Raw genomic sequence first — 18,282 nt, 5'->3', positions numbered from 1 at the left:
CCCCCGTCCCCCGCCCCCTGGCGCACACAGGAAATGCCACAGGCTTTGCTAATGGAGCCACGACGCCCGGCATCCCCCGCCGCCTCCGCCTCTGCCGGCCACGGGAAAAAGGATGGGGAGCCATGGCAACCGCGCAGCCTCCCGTGGGCGACGGCGGGGGCGGGAGGACCGGGCGCCATGGCAACCGCGCCATGGCAATCGCAGCGCTGAGCGGCGCCTGAGTGATTGGGCGGCAGCCAATCGCAGCGCTGAACGGCGCCTGAGTGATTGGGCGGCAGCCAATCGCGGCGCTGAGCGGTGCCTGAGTGATTGGGCGGCAGCCAATCGCGGCGCTGAGCGGCGCCCGAGTGCTTGGGCGGCAGCCAATGGAGGCCGCCATTCCCTGGTGGGCGGGACAACCGGGCGCCCTGGCAACGGCTCCACCAATCGCAGCGCTGAGCGACGCACGAGTGTTTGGGCAGCAGCCAATGGGGGCCGCCGCTCCCGGGGGGGCGGGACAACCGGGCGCCCTGGCAACGGCTCCACCAATCGCAGCGCTGAGCGACGCACGAGTGCTTGGGCGGCAGCCAATAGGGGCAACCGCTCCCTGGGGGCGTGGCCAGGCGGCGCGAAGGGGCGGGAGCACGCTCCTTTGTGGGCCCTGACAATAAGATGGCGGGCGGGGGAGGCGGGGCCGGGCCCTGCGGTTAACCCCGCCCCTGCCTCCGGCGCGAAGCGAGCGGTGAGGCGGGAGCCGCGGCTGCTACGCTGGCAGGAGGCGGCGGCGACAGCAGTGAGGCGGTGAGTAGGGCGGGCCGGGCTGGGTCGGGTGCGTAAGAGGGGCTGCGGGGTCCGGGGAATCCGATCCAAAATGGCGGCGAGGGCAGCGGCCGCCCGCGGCCCTGAGCGGCGAGGGGAGCGGGCAGGGGCCGCCGCCTCCCCGCCGGGCCCCCGCCCGGGTCCTTCCCTTCGCCCCGCGCCTCCGCCCCCCGGGCCCCTCCGGTGCCGCCGCCGCCGCCCTGCGCCGGCTCAGCCCCGCCTCGGCCGCGCCCGCCGGTCACGCCTCCCCCCGGCGCTCTGCCGCGCGCACCGGCGGGCGCGGGGCGAACCCTGCTCTCCAGCCGCCCTTCCTCGGGCTGCAGCCCTTTCCCGCAGCACTTGCGTACCCGAGAGACGCCTGCCAGCCCCAAACGCTAGTGCTGCACGGTGCCTTTGTCCTGGCCCGAGCACGGGTGTTTCTGGCCCTAGCCTCCTCTTCTTTGGCAGCCCCCCCCCTTCCTAGACCGTGCCCCGCAGCCCCCTCCCCCCTTCCTAGACCGTGCCCCGCAGCCCCCCCCCCTTCTTCCTTGGCCGTGCCCCACAACCCCCCCCCCCCCTTCCTTGGCCGTGCCCCGCAGCTCCCCCCCCCCTCCTTCCTTGGCCGTGCCCCGCAGCCTCCCCTTCCTTGGTCGTGCCCGGAGCCCCCCTTATAGCTCACCACCATCACACACGTCCTAAAGAAGGAACCTGGCTTTTCATCTCCCTTCCTCATAAGCTGATGCCCTTTCCCACAGCCCTCACGTGCTGGAGAGGCGTCTGCCAGCCCCAGACCCTGGGGCATGCCTTGGTCCTGGCCCAAAGAGGGGTGGGTTTGGCCCTAGCAGCCCCTCTGCTGTGTCTGCAGCCCACCTTATAACTCATCGACATCATGCACAGATCCTAAAGAGGGAACCTGGCTTCCCATCTTCTTCTCACTGTTACATCTTACGAAAGAGACGGAGTGGCCTCAAGTTGCACCAGGAGACATTCAGATTAGACATTAGGAGAAATTTCTTCACCAAAAGGGTTATCAGACACTAGCATAGGCTGCCGGGGGAGGTGGTTGAGTCACCATCCCTGGGGGTGTTTAAAGGGTGGTGGATGGAGTGCTTAGGGATATGGTTTGCTAGTGGACAGGTACGGTCGGAGGTGATGATCGCAAAGGTCTTTTCCAGCCTAGCAATTCTATGATTTCTTCCTGCAGTTGTTACAAAGGAGGAACTTTTTTGAGGGGTGGGGGGTAGATTACAGCAGTAGAGGGCAGATACGGTAATGCAGTACCTTCTCACTATCCCGTGCTAACCATCATCACCTGGAGTCCTGCATTCAGTTCTGGAGTCCTCAGCACAGGGAGGACATGGGTATGTTGGGGTGAGTCCAGAGGAGGCCACAAAGATGATCAGAGGGCTGGAGCACGAGAACAGACCGAGAGAGTTTGGGTTGTTCTGCCTAGAGAAGAGAGGGCTCCGGGGAGACCTTATAGCAGCTTTCCAGTATCTTTTGCGGCTAGAGGGAAGCTGGGGAGGGGCTCTTTACCAGGGATTGCAGGGATAGGATGAGGGGGAATGGTCTTAAGCTGAAAGAGGGGAGATTTAGATTAGATATTAGAAAGAAATTTTTTACTATAAGAGTGGTGAAGCACTGGCATAGGTTGCCCATTAAAGTCCTGGATGGCCCATCCCTGGAGGTGTTTAAGGCAAGGTTGGATGAGGCTTTGATCAGCCTGATCCAGTGGAAGGTGTCCCTGTCCATGGCAGAGTTCTGGAGCCAGATGATCTTTAAGGTCCCTTCCAACCTAAACAATTCTATGACTGTACTTAATGGCTGTACAAAAAGAAAAGGCACCCTGCAAACATCCAGCACTAGGCAGTTCATCCTCAGGAGAAAGTAGACAGAACAGTGCTAAAAATCTCCTATGTTCTGTTAGCCTAACTCCTAGGGAGCATTTTTCCCCCTTAAGTATGTCTTTGGCAGCATATTACTGCATGAATATGAATTAAGTGTGAATCTGGAATGTGTGGGTTGATGCTTCAGTTAAGAAATGGATCAAATTTCAAGCACCTTATTTGTGAAGCAGACTGGGACTTTGTCGATCCCAAAAGCAAAATTTTTAGTGGATTACATAATACTGTGCTACTATATAAAAAGAAAACAAACCACAAGAAACCCCACCCAAAACAATAAAACCCATAAAAATTCCTTTTTTTTTTTTGTACTATATTATGCTACAGATAGATGTTGTCTCTTTGGCACCTTTTTTTGTACAGCTATTTCAAACAGTGGTTAAGTTTAAGACACTAAGCTTGGGCTATTAACATTAGATAGTAGTGGAAGAAGGAGGGTGATACACCTGGTCTGGATAATAGTGCCTTTTGGACAGAGACAGATGCTGGTTTATGTGATAAAGGAATTTTTTAACACCTTGCTTTTAAAGCAGCAGCACCCTTGCTGTCATGTACCAAAAGATTTTACAGAATGGCTGAAACCTTTTTGAGTATGTTGCGATGTAAATCAATACAGAAACATACATTTAATTTTAATTTATTAGGTTTTATATTTAGTTTGAAATGAGTGCTTGTTCGAGATAGTGCAGGGAAGTCTGGGGAAGGTTGTTTATTTCAAGGGCATAATTTTATCTGATAACTATGAAGTTATTCGTTTGTTGTTTTGTTTTTACTGAGCACTTGGGTTTTGAGGCATGCTCATCTGACAGTTAATAGAATCTGAGGAAATAACTACTCTGATGGGCATATTCTTTAAATTTATGTTAACAGAGGTCTACATAGCTTGCTTATTGCTCTAGGGAAGAACCTGGAATCACATGCAGCAGGTCTTACACATTATATTGCATGGGAAAACTGTTTCCTCCTTTAGTATGTTAATGGATTACAGACTGGACTGGTCTGCCAGCATCCTTTTAGTTTGTGAACGTGATAGTAGCTCTTATACCAAGAACATAACAGTCCCCTTCTGTATCAGTCTGCTGTTTTGGGAGGCAAATGGCCAAAGCCTCTTCCTCTAAAATTGCCAGATATCCAAAATAGCACCATTTTCTTTTATTGTTCTCGTGACTGCATCATCTTTATCTGTAGTAGTTGTGGAGGATTTTGTGGGGTTTTGTTTGCTTTGTTGTTTTAAAAAAAGTTTATGCACTTTTCACCTACCCTAAACTAAAAGCGTATCTAGTAGGAATTTGAGACTTCAAATAACTACTATATACAGGTTCTCAAAGAGGTTGCACTTTATTGTTTTGGAAGTATAGTTGGGAAGCTAAAACTTAACTTTTATAGCATCATAAGGTGTTTGACAGAAATAAGAAATATTTTATTGACTTGATATTATGGTGTCTCACTGTAACTGTAGTTCATGTACTGCATGACCCTGTCTTCAATGTTACTGTGAGTGCAGTTTGTGAAAGGAAACTATGAGTTTGAATGAGACTATGAGTTGGTTGTAATACAGTTTCTGTGACATAACAGCATTTTAGTCTGAATATTTTGGGACTGAGTCAAAATATTTTGGCGCAAGAGTGTTTCAGGTATGCTTTTTGTTGTTCTTTTTTAACAAGTATGCAGCTTTTTGAGAAAAACATTTTCTACTCCCTCCATCCTCCCCAAAGTCCTTTGCCAGCATCTCCTTCCACCCCAGTTTTGAGACCAAATTGTCTCTTCAAAATTTTTTATTACCAGAAAACAAAAATAGATGTGCCTGTGCATCCTCTTTACTTCTTTCTTTTATGGATATGTCCTTAAGTTGCAGACACTGAACTGTCTTGTACTGTACAGACATGTCTGGAAAAGTATCTAAATTGTTTTCATGTTTTATCATATGAGGTTTATTTGTAGCCTGTTGAATTGGAGTATTCTTTTAGGTTTCAGTAATTAAAAGAATTGTTGAATGTATTTGGTAGTTGTATTGAATCTTATTTCCCATATATATGTTTTAAAATCACAGCCTTGATAGTTAGAGCAATTTAATTGCTGTCATCACTTTCATTATTGTCATCTTGCACAGTAAATCTTAGTAATAAAGTTTCTGTGTTGGTAAAGGAACATTCTCCCTGGTTTTGCTGTGTTTCAGTTTCATATTTGTGTGTGCTTGCTCTTTCTGTCAAGATGCTACATAGGTACACAGTTTTTTAAAACAAAGGTGAAAACCGTATGGTTTTGTAATAGAAGTAATGAAGACTTGCTTGGGCACTTACATTTTTCAGAGGAGCACTAAAGATTTTATTTGCTCTTCAAATGGCAAAGACGTAGGGAATAAGGGAGAAGCTGGTCCAAAGGTCAGAGTAACAGCCAAGGACTTGGGCTTAAACTGGCAATTCCTTCTCCTGACACACGCTTTGTGTGTATTGTTGGGCACATCATCTTTCTGATGCAGCTGTAAATTGGGCTTAATATTACTATTCAAGATTGTAGGAGTGATGTGAGCGTGGAGATACTGAAGCAATTGACAAAATAGAGGTGTATGAGTTTATGAAATGGGAAACTATTGTGTTGTGCATCTCCTGTGCTTAGCTGACGCCTTGCTTCCCTGTACTTGGTAGGTGGTGCTCTGACTCCTACTGTATGGACTCTTGCTCAGTAGCATGGGAGAAGAGGAAGGACTGCGTCAAACACAATTACTGGTATGTAGTTTTTCAACTCTTAAATTAGACTGTAATCTGTTATTTTGTGTAGTCTGAGGAACGGGGTGATAACTGTTTTTATGATGTAAGATACTGATTTGAAGTGTTATAGAAAAAAAGTCCATATAATGCTGTGGAAGGTTTGCCTTTAAGAATCCATAAACATTTTTTCCTCTGCTCCTACGCACCAAACTGTGTGTAATGCATTTAGTTTTTCAAATGTGCTGCTGCATTCTGTTCTTCTGTCAGTGTGCTTTAAAAGGCATTTAATAAATGTCAAACAGTAGATGTATGAAAATCAGGCTCGCATTCAGTTGAAGTTTTAATTATTATTCACAAGAATATAAGTTGAAATAAAAGAAGCTTCAGACTCTGTACAAAGTGTTTAATGATTGATGACTTAATCACACATGGTTGATTAGTGGTCCCAAAGGATGTCTCTATAGGTCAGGTTTCACAGGGGATGTGTGTGATTAGAAATTACGGTACATATATCTATAGGACAAATTAATTAGGATATCTTTCAACTGGAAGTCTGCAGGAATATCTAAAATTTTGGAAAAGGGACTATCAAGAAAAAGCTTGAGTTGCATTTTTTAGTGGGAATAATGCAAATATATTGGGTTACAGGAGAAATTTTTGAAATAAACTTCCAAAGCATTTCGTATATCGGTAATCCATGGATAACTTTTAAGGGGTCTATGAAACACGACCATAAAATCAAGTCCATATATTCTGTAATATAGTCTCTGCATGTTATGACTTCTAAAGAGTTTTGTAGCCTCAGTGGAAAGAAGTCTCTTAAGAGTTGGGAAATAAAAATAAAAATAAAAAGGTTGATTCCTGTATATATATGTGTGTATATATATATATATATATATATATATACACACAGCGAGGTAAGAAGGGTTGCACTGAATCAGACCAAACGTTTATCCAGCTACTGTGCTGTCCCCAGGTTTTCAGAGTAGATAAACATGTAATATGAAAGGAACGATGTTGTTGCACTTTGGGTTTTTAGTGACTGTGAAAAATCTGAAAGAGAACGCTCTGAAAATATGTGGAACGTGTTTTAGCAACCAGAAAAGCAAGGCAGAGGTCAGGACTTACCCAGGGAAATGGAAAATTATATAGGGGAACACTGCAGTAGTATTTTAGGTTTATGAACTTTTAGCTGAAAAACTTTTTGTTTGGGTTATTACATTAAAAAAAATCCCAAAATATTGGGCAAACAAGAATTCTTAGGACAGAAGACTTAGAAAGGATGTAACAAAGGTGCCTAAGTGTAGAGATTGGGTACTAGATTTCATTTGCAGCCTAATTTTTAAGACTAGAAGAGATGACATCTACTGCATTTATAAAACAAGTTACTATATGTTTCCAAGAGATGGTTTCTGGCAAAATTAGTTCAGTTCAGAAGGAAATTGGGAGGCTGGTGCTTGAAAGCCATACCTTGGAAAATTCAGCAGGTGATTTTTAGATGTAAATAATGAGAAGCCTGGGTGCACCCAACTTATTTTTAGCTGGTGAATCTAAACTTGAAATATGAGAATTTTGCTTTCTTATGTTCAACTGGGGAAGAAATACAGAAGCCCATACGGAGGATGTTTGTTCCCATCCTTACTGGACTTGCCCAATTCATGTTGGAATTTCACAATGCAGTAACTCACCTGTGTAAGGGAACTGGAAGGATGGAGTTAGGCACTTTAGTTGAATGTTTTGAGCTGTATAGAACAAATCTAGATCTTACTCTCCCCGTAGCCAAAATAATCTAACCTTTTCAAGTATGCTGCACGTGGTATTTTTTTCATGTCAGTCTGTTGGGCTTGTTGATGTTCTGGTGGGGCCAAATCTTATAAAGATGGTGTGTCAGGTTGTATTTTTATTTCCAAAATTAGAGGTTAAGCATGGCAGTAGAAACTCTGGAGGAACAAGGAGAAGCTGCCTCTCCAATAGGTGAAATACAGCCATTGAGATGTTTGCTTCTGTGTGAAGCAGCAGCTTCTGACTTCCATCAAGTGTGGAGCTTAGTTGGAGACAGGAGCTGGGATCCCCTGCCTCTCTCCAATGCCATGACTTGTGGACCTGCTCACTTCTGGTTCCTGAATGCCATCTTTGGGATACAGTCCTTATGTTCCTGATCTCTGTTGTACCACACTGGCCATTCTATAACCTGGTATGACAATTCTGATGTTCCTATCTTAAAATAATTTGATGCTTAAATTTAAGCTTGAAGTTTTCTGTTTTGTTTTTTAATCTTTCTCACTTCCCCCTAGAGCTGTTTACGCTGTACAAGAACTTTTATTTTCTTTTTAACAGGACACAATGTTTGTGCGAGGATTAAAGAGAAAACGTTTTGATGGCGAAGAAGATATTGAGGGAACTCTGGCTGGTATTAAGGCTATTCCTTCATATAATCTTCAGCGACAGTCACTTTTAGATATGTCCTTGGTTAAACTTCAGCTGTGTCACATGCTGGTTGAACCTAACCTTTGTCGTTCGGTACTTATAGCCAACACAGTACGTCAGATCCAAGAGGAAATGACTCAAGATGGAACTTGGCAGATGATAAATACACAGAGTACAGGGCAGGCATCCCTGGATCGTCTTGTCTCAACAGATATTCTCTGTCGTTCATCCAGGGAACAAGCTGAGGGAAAGCATGTTCCAGGCTATAGTACTTTCAATAAAGACTTTGAGGGTGATCAAACACAAGATAGTTCAGAAACTATGTCAACAGCTTCTTCAGTGCAAGCTCCAAGAAACCTGCAAAGCAATGTGTGGGAAATGGAGAATTCACAAGAAAATAAAGGAAACTTTCAAAAATCATTAGATCAAATATTCGAGACACTGGAGAATAAAAGCCCTAATTCTGTTGAAGATCTGTTTTCAGAAGTTGACAATTCTTACTATGATCTTGATACTATGTTAACAGGCATGATGAGCAACACAAAAATGGGACACTGTGATGGGCTTGAAACATTTACCTCTCCAGCAACTACAACTTCTAACTCTAATTGTAAATCTGACCTTAATGAGCTTGATCATATTGTGGAAATCCTTGTTGAATCCTGAAATGCCTTGTGTAGGAGACAAAGATCTGATAATGGGAAAAAAAGACTCAAGAAAGCTATTTCCAATTTGTTTTATCAAATCTGCGCGTGTATTTTACAAATATCTATATATTATATAGATATATATATTTAAAAAGCACTTCATATTGCAAAATGATGTTAACTCTTAAAGTTAACCTGCAACTTGTAGTGTAATAATCCAGTTTATTGTCCATTGAACTATAAGTACACACAGTAAATGTCTTCAAGTTTAGGGTCCAAGGCTCTTGAAATTGGGTTCTTTTTACCAATTTCATTTAGCCTTTGATGGAGGATATGTTCAGTGAGAGGGAGTTTTTCACCTTTTTCTTATACTTCTCCCAGTATAAATGGTAATAAACATAGAGAGAAGTTGGATGGTTTCCTATTTCACTCCGGTTTCTGCTTTATTACAGCATGTAACTCCTACCATATCTGCTGCTTCTGTTCTAAGTTGCTATGTGGCTCTTAAAGAGCAGTATGCAATAGTTCCTGTTATCCTAGCTAGCTTATTCTGTTTTTTGCTACATTTTTTACTTCAAAAATAGTTCTAAAGTGTTTATTGCTGTTTAGATTTTTCCAGGTATTTTCCTAAAATATATTTTTACTACAGATGTTCTGTCAGCTGCTAACTTAGTAACTTTTGATCAGATCTGCAGTTGATGTATTTTTTGGAAGTTTTTCAAAAAGGGATGTTTCTTTTACTGTGAGCTACCAAATGTAGTTCAGTAAAGTGTATGTAAATGTAAATATACAATTTTATACTTTACATTAAAATGTAAGAGCTGTTTTCATGATTCTTTTTTTTTAGAGTAGTACTTTACTAAATTGAGAATTGTACAATTATGCTTTTCATGCCCCGTGTACTTGAGTATCATTAGAGGAAGAGCTTTGATCCAGCTAGACACAATTACATTTAATTCATTTCAGACCATTTTTTTTGTTAACTACAAACCTAAATTACGTAGGTTTTTATTTATGTGTATTTATATGTAAATGTCATCAAGTGAATTGTTTATCACAGAAGTCTACCATCAAATATTTGTTTATATGGGATAACTGTCTTGCACTAATTACTACAAAAAGTGTTATTAGCAGCCTTTAAATCTCAACTGGTTTGTCACAATGTCATGTCATAATTAATATGCTCCACTTTTCCCAAGGGTTTCCTCTTGGTTTTTTTTAATAACAAAAGATAATACAATACAGGATGGTGTTCTTTTCTTCAAGTACTCGCATTTGTTAGACTGTATATAATTAATCTTATTCCTACAAGTCTTTTCTGGGGGAAAGGGATAGATCAAGTGCAGTGTATGACTTTGTTATAAAATGAGAAATGTTTACCTTCACAAGGTGGTACCGGGGAAGAGCTTGGTACTAGCAGGGAGGTAGAAATGGGGGAAAAGATTGATTGATTGATTGATTGATTGATTTCTGAAATGCATTAGCATTGGTTGTGCTAGGAAAGACATCCACCAGTAAATCAGTTATTTTCTGTAGACCTGAGCGTAGCAAGTTGCTGAATATGAAGACAGTACGTTTCTGTGCCTGACACTGCCTTCCTACAAGGTACCTTACCTGTGATGCACCATCATTTTCAGATTCTCAAAGTCTCTAAAAAGGGGATGGTGGAGGCGGACAGGTGTTAAGGACATTTTGGTGTCACCTCCACCAAAGGAGACCGCCGAGCTTAGGATTTCAACATGTGCCTTAGAAGCATCTGATTTGGGGGAAAAATGATATGACTTTGCTAAATTTTTCAAACTCAGTTGTTGAATGCACATTAGCTCAGTTACACAAAACCATGCAATTGGTAAGTCTTTAGTGCGTTTGAAAAAGTTTCTTGTGTTAAACTTGGCCTGAGATAATCCATAGGTGCTGCAGTAGTTAAACATTGCTTCCTCAATTAAAGCTGTATTAATAACTTGATATAGACACTTGCAAGTTTAGTCCATATGATGTAGCTGGACCAAAGAAACATGTCTCAGTAGATACCTCCCTCATAACTGAAAGGTGTTGCAGTAGGACATCACGCCTCAGGAGGATGCAAGTATTGATTTCAGCTGTCATATCTCACAGTGACATAACAGTCTTTTATTTAGCAGTGTTTGTAGTAGTATCAGAGGTTCTTTCAAAATTGTAAATCTGCAGATAATTTTTCTTGCTGCTTTTCTGTGTGCGAGTAGGTCCATTGAATCAGACAGCAGATACCTTAGAGCAAAGCAAAAAGCCATGCAGTTTCAAAGTGTTATAAAAGGAACATCAGCACTAAGTTTAATAACTAATTGGCTTCTGTCTCTTTGGGGAAGTTCCCCAAAACTGCTCTGAACTGTGGTTGAAAACCCACAGGTTTGAACAACTGTGGGTGTTCCCCTCTGCCCTGCCTTCCATTTTCATTAACTGAGCAACTGCATATTAAGGTATTTATTGCTTTTGTCTCTGCGCCTCCTCGGTGTGCATCAGTCTCCATGTTATAGGTAGAAATTGGTATAATTTGTTCATAACTCTTACACTGTCTATGTCCAGTGCACGTGTGTGTACATATATCTACATATTGCTGTATGGAGCATCCAGCTGGTGCGGTCCTTTACTGAGGAAGCTGTGCGTGTTTAGAGCAATTTGTAGAGACTACCTGGCTTGACAGGAAAAGTATTAAGTATGCATTTATTTAAACAGAAATTTATATCATGTTTTATGATGTTCTTACAACTTATGCCAAATCTTATGTGCTTTTACATGCCTGATATCTTGGCTCAGGTTTTCAGCAGGTATAAGAATTTGTGTTGCTGAAACTTGCACAGTCACTGTGCAGAACTGATGTGTGCCTAGACCTGGTGTGACTTTGCAAGAACCGGTCGGTTTAAAATCAGCTTGCCTCCCTGCTGCTGTATTGGTGCGTCATTCTGAGTAGCTTTACTTTTCTTATTTTTTAAAAAAAAAAAAAAGGAGCTTTATTTTCCTAATTGGCATTGTTATTTATTTGCACTCTAAAGAGGTCTTACTTAAATATGTATCACTTAAAGGTTAATGTAATGTACTTCCCCTCTGTGTATTCCTCTAAGATAGTGAGAGATATCAGAAAATGATAGGGTGACTGTAAGACGGTGAATTTTAAAGTCCTGATTTTGTAAACTGTCACTACAAATGACAAGAGATTATTATTGCTGATGCTGATTTTCTTGATTCCTACATATAAATGGGAAATAATTTAACCTGTTAAATTAAGAAAGGCTTTTGTCAGGTTTTGCTACCACTTCTAAGAGACTTTTTCCTTTTACGTGCTCCTAGGGAAAAAGAGTCATGAAATTTGCACAGCAGTCAAAGCCCTGTCTGAAACAAGGCTGTTGGGTTGAATGACATAACTCACCTTTAGACTCACACAAAAGAAAGTACTTTCAAGAAAAAAGCTAACATCAAATCTCCTTCCTTCTCAGGTAACCCTAAATATATGCCCCCATCTGCCTCTCTGCCTGTGTTTTTATTTCTCCTTCTCCCTTGTAAGAATATCCAGAACAGAGAGTTTGTGGAGCTCGGGCAGTCAGCAAAAGATAGAAGTATGAGGATGTGGGCTGAGTTCACAATGACTTGTGCACAGGAAAGCTTGACTTTATTACTACCCTGTTTGGGGTTTGTTGGGTGTGTTAATCCCCTCTCTCTTCCACACCTCTGTGAGTTTATCTAGCAAAAGATGTCACCTGTCACTATGAACACAGCTGTATTTGTCTAAAGAACAAACCTGGTAAGCAAAGAAAGAATCATTCCTTTGGATGAAAAGCACCGTTCCAGACTGCCTCAGAGGCACAGCAGGGAGGGGGGTGTCGGTCTTCAGCTGCTTAGGGCTTCACAGGCGAGTTCTCACACTCACCAGGATTACCTGTTTTCAAAGCTGTCCTTCGACTGTTTTTGAAGTCCCAGATATGTCTGGACTGCTTTAGTAAGCATTTTAGAAAGCATTATTGTAAATAAGTCAACAGTACAGTTTTATGTTGTAAATATCAGACCATTACGGATGTCTTGTGCCTCAGAATATTGACTTGAGTGCGTGACTGCTTTACAGTTCTGCAACTTATCTCATATTCCCATATAACCAAACAAACTGTCGAAAGCCAGAATGAAAAAGCCCCGTCTATTTGCTGACATCCAGGGTAAGACAAATAAAACTGCTTTCAAAAGTGACTTCTGTTCAAAGTGAAAGTATGTTTATGTCTCAGGCGTAGGATGTGCGGTCCCTTCTGCAGAAAAAAAACCTATGACTGATCATAACAAATTTTGATTGCTCATCAGCTTTTAAATGTGTGTGATTTCACACTATGTGACTAATACTAAAAGTACAAAAAAAGCAGTTTCCAAAGAAATTAAATACACAACTTAGAAAAGTATTTATCTTTGTCAGTTTAGCTTGTCCAGCTACAAGGTTTTACAGGATTGTCTGAACTCCTTTTGGTGTGTCTTGCAAAGTAGATAGTTAAGACAAATTTTCCTGTTATTTCAAAGATGTTCCACAAAGATTAAATCCCACTAAATAATTCAAGTTGACAGAAGAAGTATGTACTTCAGATGTCTGTAGTGACTTGAATTTCTTTGTAAAGCCAAAGAAAAATACTAAAATTTCATTATCTGACATCATTTTCATAAGTTTATATGGCAGCCTTTAAACAAAAAAAAAAAAAACAAAACAATTACTCCTCTGCTTAACTAAGATTCCCCCAAAATGAGTGTTTTATGACCTGAAGAATTATTGTGGTAAATATTGATGTCAACAGCAACGTGTAAGGCTAGAGGCAACTTTCCATTTCAGGGAAAACATTCAGTAATTTCAGCTGTCATCTTTTTAGGGAAGAATTGAAGGTACAGGTGATTACATGACTTCTTGCAAAAGCCACATTAAAAAGAAACTGTATCCACATGTCTTCTATATTGGGAAGTCCCCTCTGAGCTGGGAAGTGGCAAGTAAGTACTGTAATAGTAAAATGTTGCCACAAAAAAAAACAACGTATCATGCTGTTGATGTGCCAAATGCAGACAAGTTTTGGATATCAATAAAATGTAATGTAACTTTAGCCTCCAGTGGTTGATCAAGCTTCCAAAACAACAATTCCTAAGAGTGGATTATGTTGCTAAAAAACAAAAAGAAAAAACCACCAGCAAAAGTTTAATACTCGGAGTAAACAGTACTTACAATAAATTCACTATTCTGTGTTTGAGATCATTACTGAGAGAAGTGTCAGGTATGGAAAGTACTGGGTGTTGGGGTATTTTTTTTGTCCAATGAGCTGACTGAAGTTTGAGGTAAAATTGAATGGTTGTTTTGATTGAAGTCCAGTAACGTGGTTTGCTTTTTTGTCTCTAATTTGTTTGAAAGGTATTGGGAGAAAGGGCTTTTTCTTGTAAATTGTGATTCTTTTGACAAAATAGAATAATGGCTTATTTAGTCCTGTGCCAAATATTCTATAATGTGTTTTTTTAAAAAAAAATTACTGTCTTGAGTCATGGATTTTTTTTTTTTTAAATTTGAGTTCAAGTGTAGGATTAGTTAGTAGTTCATAGGGGCTTTACCACCAAAAAGAGGTGGTAAAACTAACCAAGGCTTGATGCAGTAGGCACTATCCTTTCTCTCTTTCTTATGAAAGTGTGGTGTACGTGATTGCTCTGTCATTCAGCTTCAGAATAGCTAATTAATTTCAATCAAATGTGGCAGATCTCACAGTCACGACATTTTTAGACTTCTTTTAAGTCTGCAGGTGCAAGAGAAGAACACAGAAGAAGCTGGTGTTCTGTGCTGCTATCTGGTAATCCAGATAAGGGAGAGACATCTATGAGTTTCCAGGCACGAGACCAGCTTCAATAAGAGCTTGTACCTTACACACAAAGGCAATTAATCACAGGCATAAATCCATAGGAAAGCAGTCTTCATTAGTTCCTGTGTTCCTGGAACTGTGTTTTTGAATAGATTCCTAGTACAAAGGTAAGTAGAAGTAGCAGACGTCCAGTAATCCTTTTCAGATGAGTTATATAGAGACCCTACTTGGTTTGGGGGTGGTTTTTTTCTGTTTCATGTGAAATTTGCTGCAAAAGCAAAGTGCTGCTTGTGTGAATAGTATCCTGGCCTGCTGCGGTGAGTACAGTCATACTGAAAGACATGTTTAAATCATAAAAAAAAAATCATATTGTTGAGTCCTCTGTTTGCCTTGAGGTTTGTTTAAGGCAAAATGGGAGAGCATTTAAGACACCTAGAACACGACTTCATTTGAGAAGGTAAGGGCCTTTTACAGAATGATTTTTTTCAACAAAGACCTCAATATGTGAGCTCAGACCTCTGAATTCTTAAGCCTGTGAAACAAGCACAGGTCGTCTAGACTAAGACAGAAGTTGTGTGGCACATCAGCAACACTAAGCTGAACTGGGTTCTAGTTCTCTTACATCAATGCCACTGCTGACAACTTGACACAAGCAAAAAAAGTGATCAAATCTTTGCAAATAATTGGGGCACTTATGGTACTTTCTATTAATGCCTCCAAATGTTAGGTCATGAAAATCCTAAGCTCTGATGCATGTATTTTAGCAACTCCCTTTTAATTTTTTTCATAGATCTTGTCAGACCGTGTATGAAACAGAAACAACCTTTCTAAAAACTGCTGTACAAGGTACGTGCACCCTTTTCTGTTAAACAGAAATTGGTTACAAAATCATAGAATAGTTCGAGTTTCGCACAGGCTCACTTCTCCAGCGTGTCCAGGTCCCTCTGGATTGCATCCTGTCCTTCCAGTGTGGCAACTGCACCACTCAGCTTGGTGTCATCTGCAAACTTGCTGAGGGTGCATTCAATCTCACTGTCAATATCATTGATAAAGATATTAAACAGCACCAGTCCCAATACGGACCCCTGAGGGACACCACTTGTCACGGATCTCCATCTGGACTTTGAGCCATTGACCACTACTCTCTGATTACAACCATCCAACCAGTTTCTTATCCACCAAACAGTCAACCCATCAAATCCATATTTCACCAATTTAAAGAGAAGGATGTAGGGGACTGTGTCAAAGGCTTAACAGAAGTCTAGATAGATCACATCTGTTGGTTTTCTTGTGTCCACTGCTGTGGTTACCCCATCATAGAAAGCCACTAGGTTTGTCATACAGGACTTGACCCTGGTGAAATTATGCTGGCTGCCACTAATCGTCTCCCTGTCTTCCATGTGCTTTAGCATAGCTTCTGGGAGGATTTATTCCGTGATCTTCCCAAGCAAAGAGGTGAGGCTGAGAGGTTGGTAGTTCCCAGGGTTGATTTTTCTACCCTTTTGGACAACAGGGGTCAGGTCTAGAAAACTTAATTTTTGCTTGAGTTATTAAAACATTTTTCTGGTGCTGCTGGTTAAATTACCCCTTTATATACTGCATTAGACATAATCCTTCAAATATGTCCCTTTGGCTCCAGCTACCTTTGTACGCCTATCCTGTCCCTGTTCCTGGTACGGAATCCTTACTGTATGGCAAGGGTCAGTCTTACTGTGATACTCATTGAGCTTTCAGAAGATCTTTGAATTACTCTTCCACTTTACACACAGTGCATGGTGGGAAGAGGTACAGGGGGGTCATTTTTGGTCCACTCCTCCCCCTCAGCACTGCCATTGGTCCCCTGCTTATATGTGGTACAGCAGATGGACCGTTGGGGTAGGGGTGTCACCCCTCTGCCATTTGGGGAGGCATCCTCCTCCAACACAGCCTGGGCAGCATGTCAAAAAGGATTCATTAGTGCTTCTTGAGGCAGCACTCGTTCGCCTTCTGTGTTCTATGACCCCCGCAGTGAGGTCGGAGCACAGCTGTGGCCCAGCAATAGGTGCCAGCACACTGGAAAGAGAGAAGTGGCCAGGAGAGATGATCGCTTCACCACCAGTGATGGATCCTGCTGGGCTCAGCAGTGGCTTTCTGCGCCTCTGTCCTTCGCCCCTTCCTTCAAGTCAGGGGCCCTGCACTTTCCTACCTCATCACAGGTAAACATCAGAAGACACAGGTTAAAAGCTGTTGGACTGAGGGGGTTTCATAAAACCATCAGTTTTCTTTAGCTGACTAATCAGAAAAAAACAACTCATGTTTCACTGAAGTTGTAGTTTATGTCCACCTGCAAGTGTTTCTGTAGTATTTATTAGACCAACATGTGTGGATTTGGACTGCACTTGCATTCAATGTAGGAAAAACCCTGCCGGTATGGATGTGCTTGATTTTTGTTCACTTTTACAGTCCTACGAATTAATCTAAAACCATCTCTGAGAGAGCAGAGGAGCTTTTGGGGGGAACTCATCAGGTAAGTGATGGCGGTGTTCAGCAAAGGCTCCAAATCGATCTTCACAAATACTTGGACATAAGATTTTGAAATCTCGTTTGCACAAACACTCATGCCAGCAGAACTAGATTACGCAAACGCCCGTGGAAAGCAAATACAAGAGGTTTGGGCCTGACCAAAACCACCTCATCTTTAAAGAAAGAAAAAAAAGTGGAGTGAATTGGAGAATTGTGCAATATTTGATGAAGCATTATCACTGGTTGACAGACGTGTGTGCCACGTTTCCCAACCGCCCTGGGAATGGGAGTTGTAGGAACGCTGGTGTACGGAGGCCCTGGTGTGTCCTATACTTAAAATCACAGAATCATAGAATAGTTAGGGCTGGAGGGGACCTTAAGGATCACCCGGTTCCATCCCCCCTTCCATGGTCAGGGACACCTCCCACTGGCTCAGGCTGCCCAAGGCCCCATCCAACCTGGCCTTGAACACCTCCAGGGATGGGGCAGCCACAGCTTCCCTGGACAACCTGTGCCAGTGTCTCACCACCCTCATGGTGAAGAAATTTCTCCTTATGTCTAGTCTAAACCTGCCCCCCTCTCCTTGGTCCTATCTCCACAAGCCTTTGTAAACAGTCCCTCTCCAGCTTTCCTGTAGCCCCTTCAGGTACTGGAAGGTCGCTACAAGATCTCTTCAGAGCCTTCTCTTCTCCAGGCTGAACAAGCCAAACTCTCTCAGTCTGTCCTCATATGGAAGGTGCTCCAGCCCTCTGATCATCTTTGTAGCCTCCCCTGGACCCGTTCCAACAGCTCCATCTCCTTCTTATGTTGAGGACACAATACTGCAGATGAGGTCTCACAGGAGAGGAACAGAGGGGCAGAATCCCCTCCCTCGCCCTGCTGGCCACGCTGCTTTGGATGCAGCCCAGGACACGGTTGGCCCTCTGGGCTGTGAGTGCACACTGCCGGCTCATGCCGAGCTTCTCATGGACCAGCACCCCGAGTGCTTCCCTGCAGGGCTGCTCTCAAGCACGTCATCCCCCACAGTGTACTAAAAACGGGGATTACCCCGACCCAGGCGCAGGACCTCACACTTGGCCTTGTTGAACCTCGTGAGGTTCTCACAGGCGCACTTCTCCAGCCTGGCCAGGTCCCTCTGGATGACATCCCGCCCTTCTGGGACCAATTTCAGTGCGAAATTCATTGAAACTAAAGGAAAGAGCTGCGTGTTTGGCCGCAGGAAGCGGGCGAGCGGGCGGCCTCGAGCCCACCGTGCAGCACCAGCGCCCGCTCGGCAGGAGGGGGGCGGGGGGGCGAGAGGGGGCGCCCGCCTTCCCATTGGTCGAGCGGGCGCGTGGCCCCGCCCACCCCCCTCGCCCGCCATCCCCATTGGGCCGGTGGGAGCCCAGCCGCCCCCCCGCGGCTCGCCGACCAATGAGAAAATGGTTGCCGGGCAGGTTGAAAAGGCGCGCGGCCAATAGGAAGGCGGTCAGGCGGCGGGCGG

The 18,282-nt window shown here is 43.2% G+C and overlaps 1 protein-coding gene across 2 annotated transcripts; it reads left to right on the top strand.

Moving 5' to 3' along the window:
- Nucleotides 1-638: 638 nt before the first annotated feature.
- On the top strand, nucleotides 639-9,682 carry CDCA4 (cell division cycle associated 4). Of its 2 annotated transcripts, XM_054068669.1 has the most exons (3): nucleotides 639-780; nucleotides 5,327-5,407; nucleotides 7,727-9,682. In XM_054068669.1, the coding sequence occupies exons 2-3, from the start codon at nucleotides 5,369-5,371 to the stop codon at nucleotides 8,480-8,482; spliced, it is 795 nt and encodes a 264-aa protein (XP_053924644.1). In that variant the 5' UTR covers nucleotides 639-780; nucleotides 5,327-5,368; the 3' UTR covers nucleotides 8,483-9,682. The 2 variants fall into 2 exon arrangements, with proteins under 2 accessions (XP_053924644.1, XP_009562686.2); XM_009564391.2 differs by lacking the exons at nucleotides 639-780; nucleotides 5,327-5,407 and adding an exon at nucleotides 7,333-7,583.
- The last annotated feature ends 8,600 nt before the right edge of the window (nucleotides 9,683-18,282 follow it).

This window comes from Cuculus canorus, chromosome 5 (assembly GCF_017976375.1).
Source record: "Cuculus canorus isolate bCucCan1 chromosome 5, bCucCan1.pri, whole genome shotgun sequence".
Classification (NCBI taxonomy): domain Eukaryota; kingdom Metazoa; phylum Chordata; class Aves; order Cuculiformes; family Cuculidae; genus Cuculus; species Cuculus canorus.
This window is presented reverse-complemented; position numbering and strand designations above follow the sequence as displayed.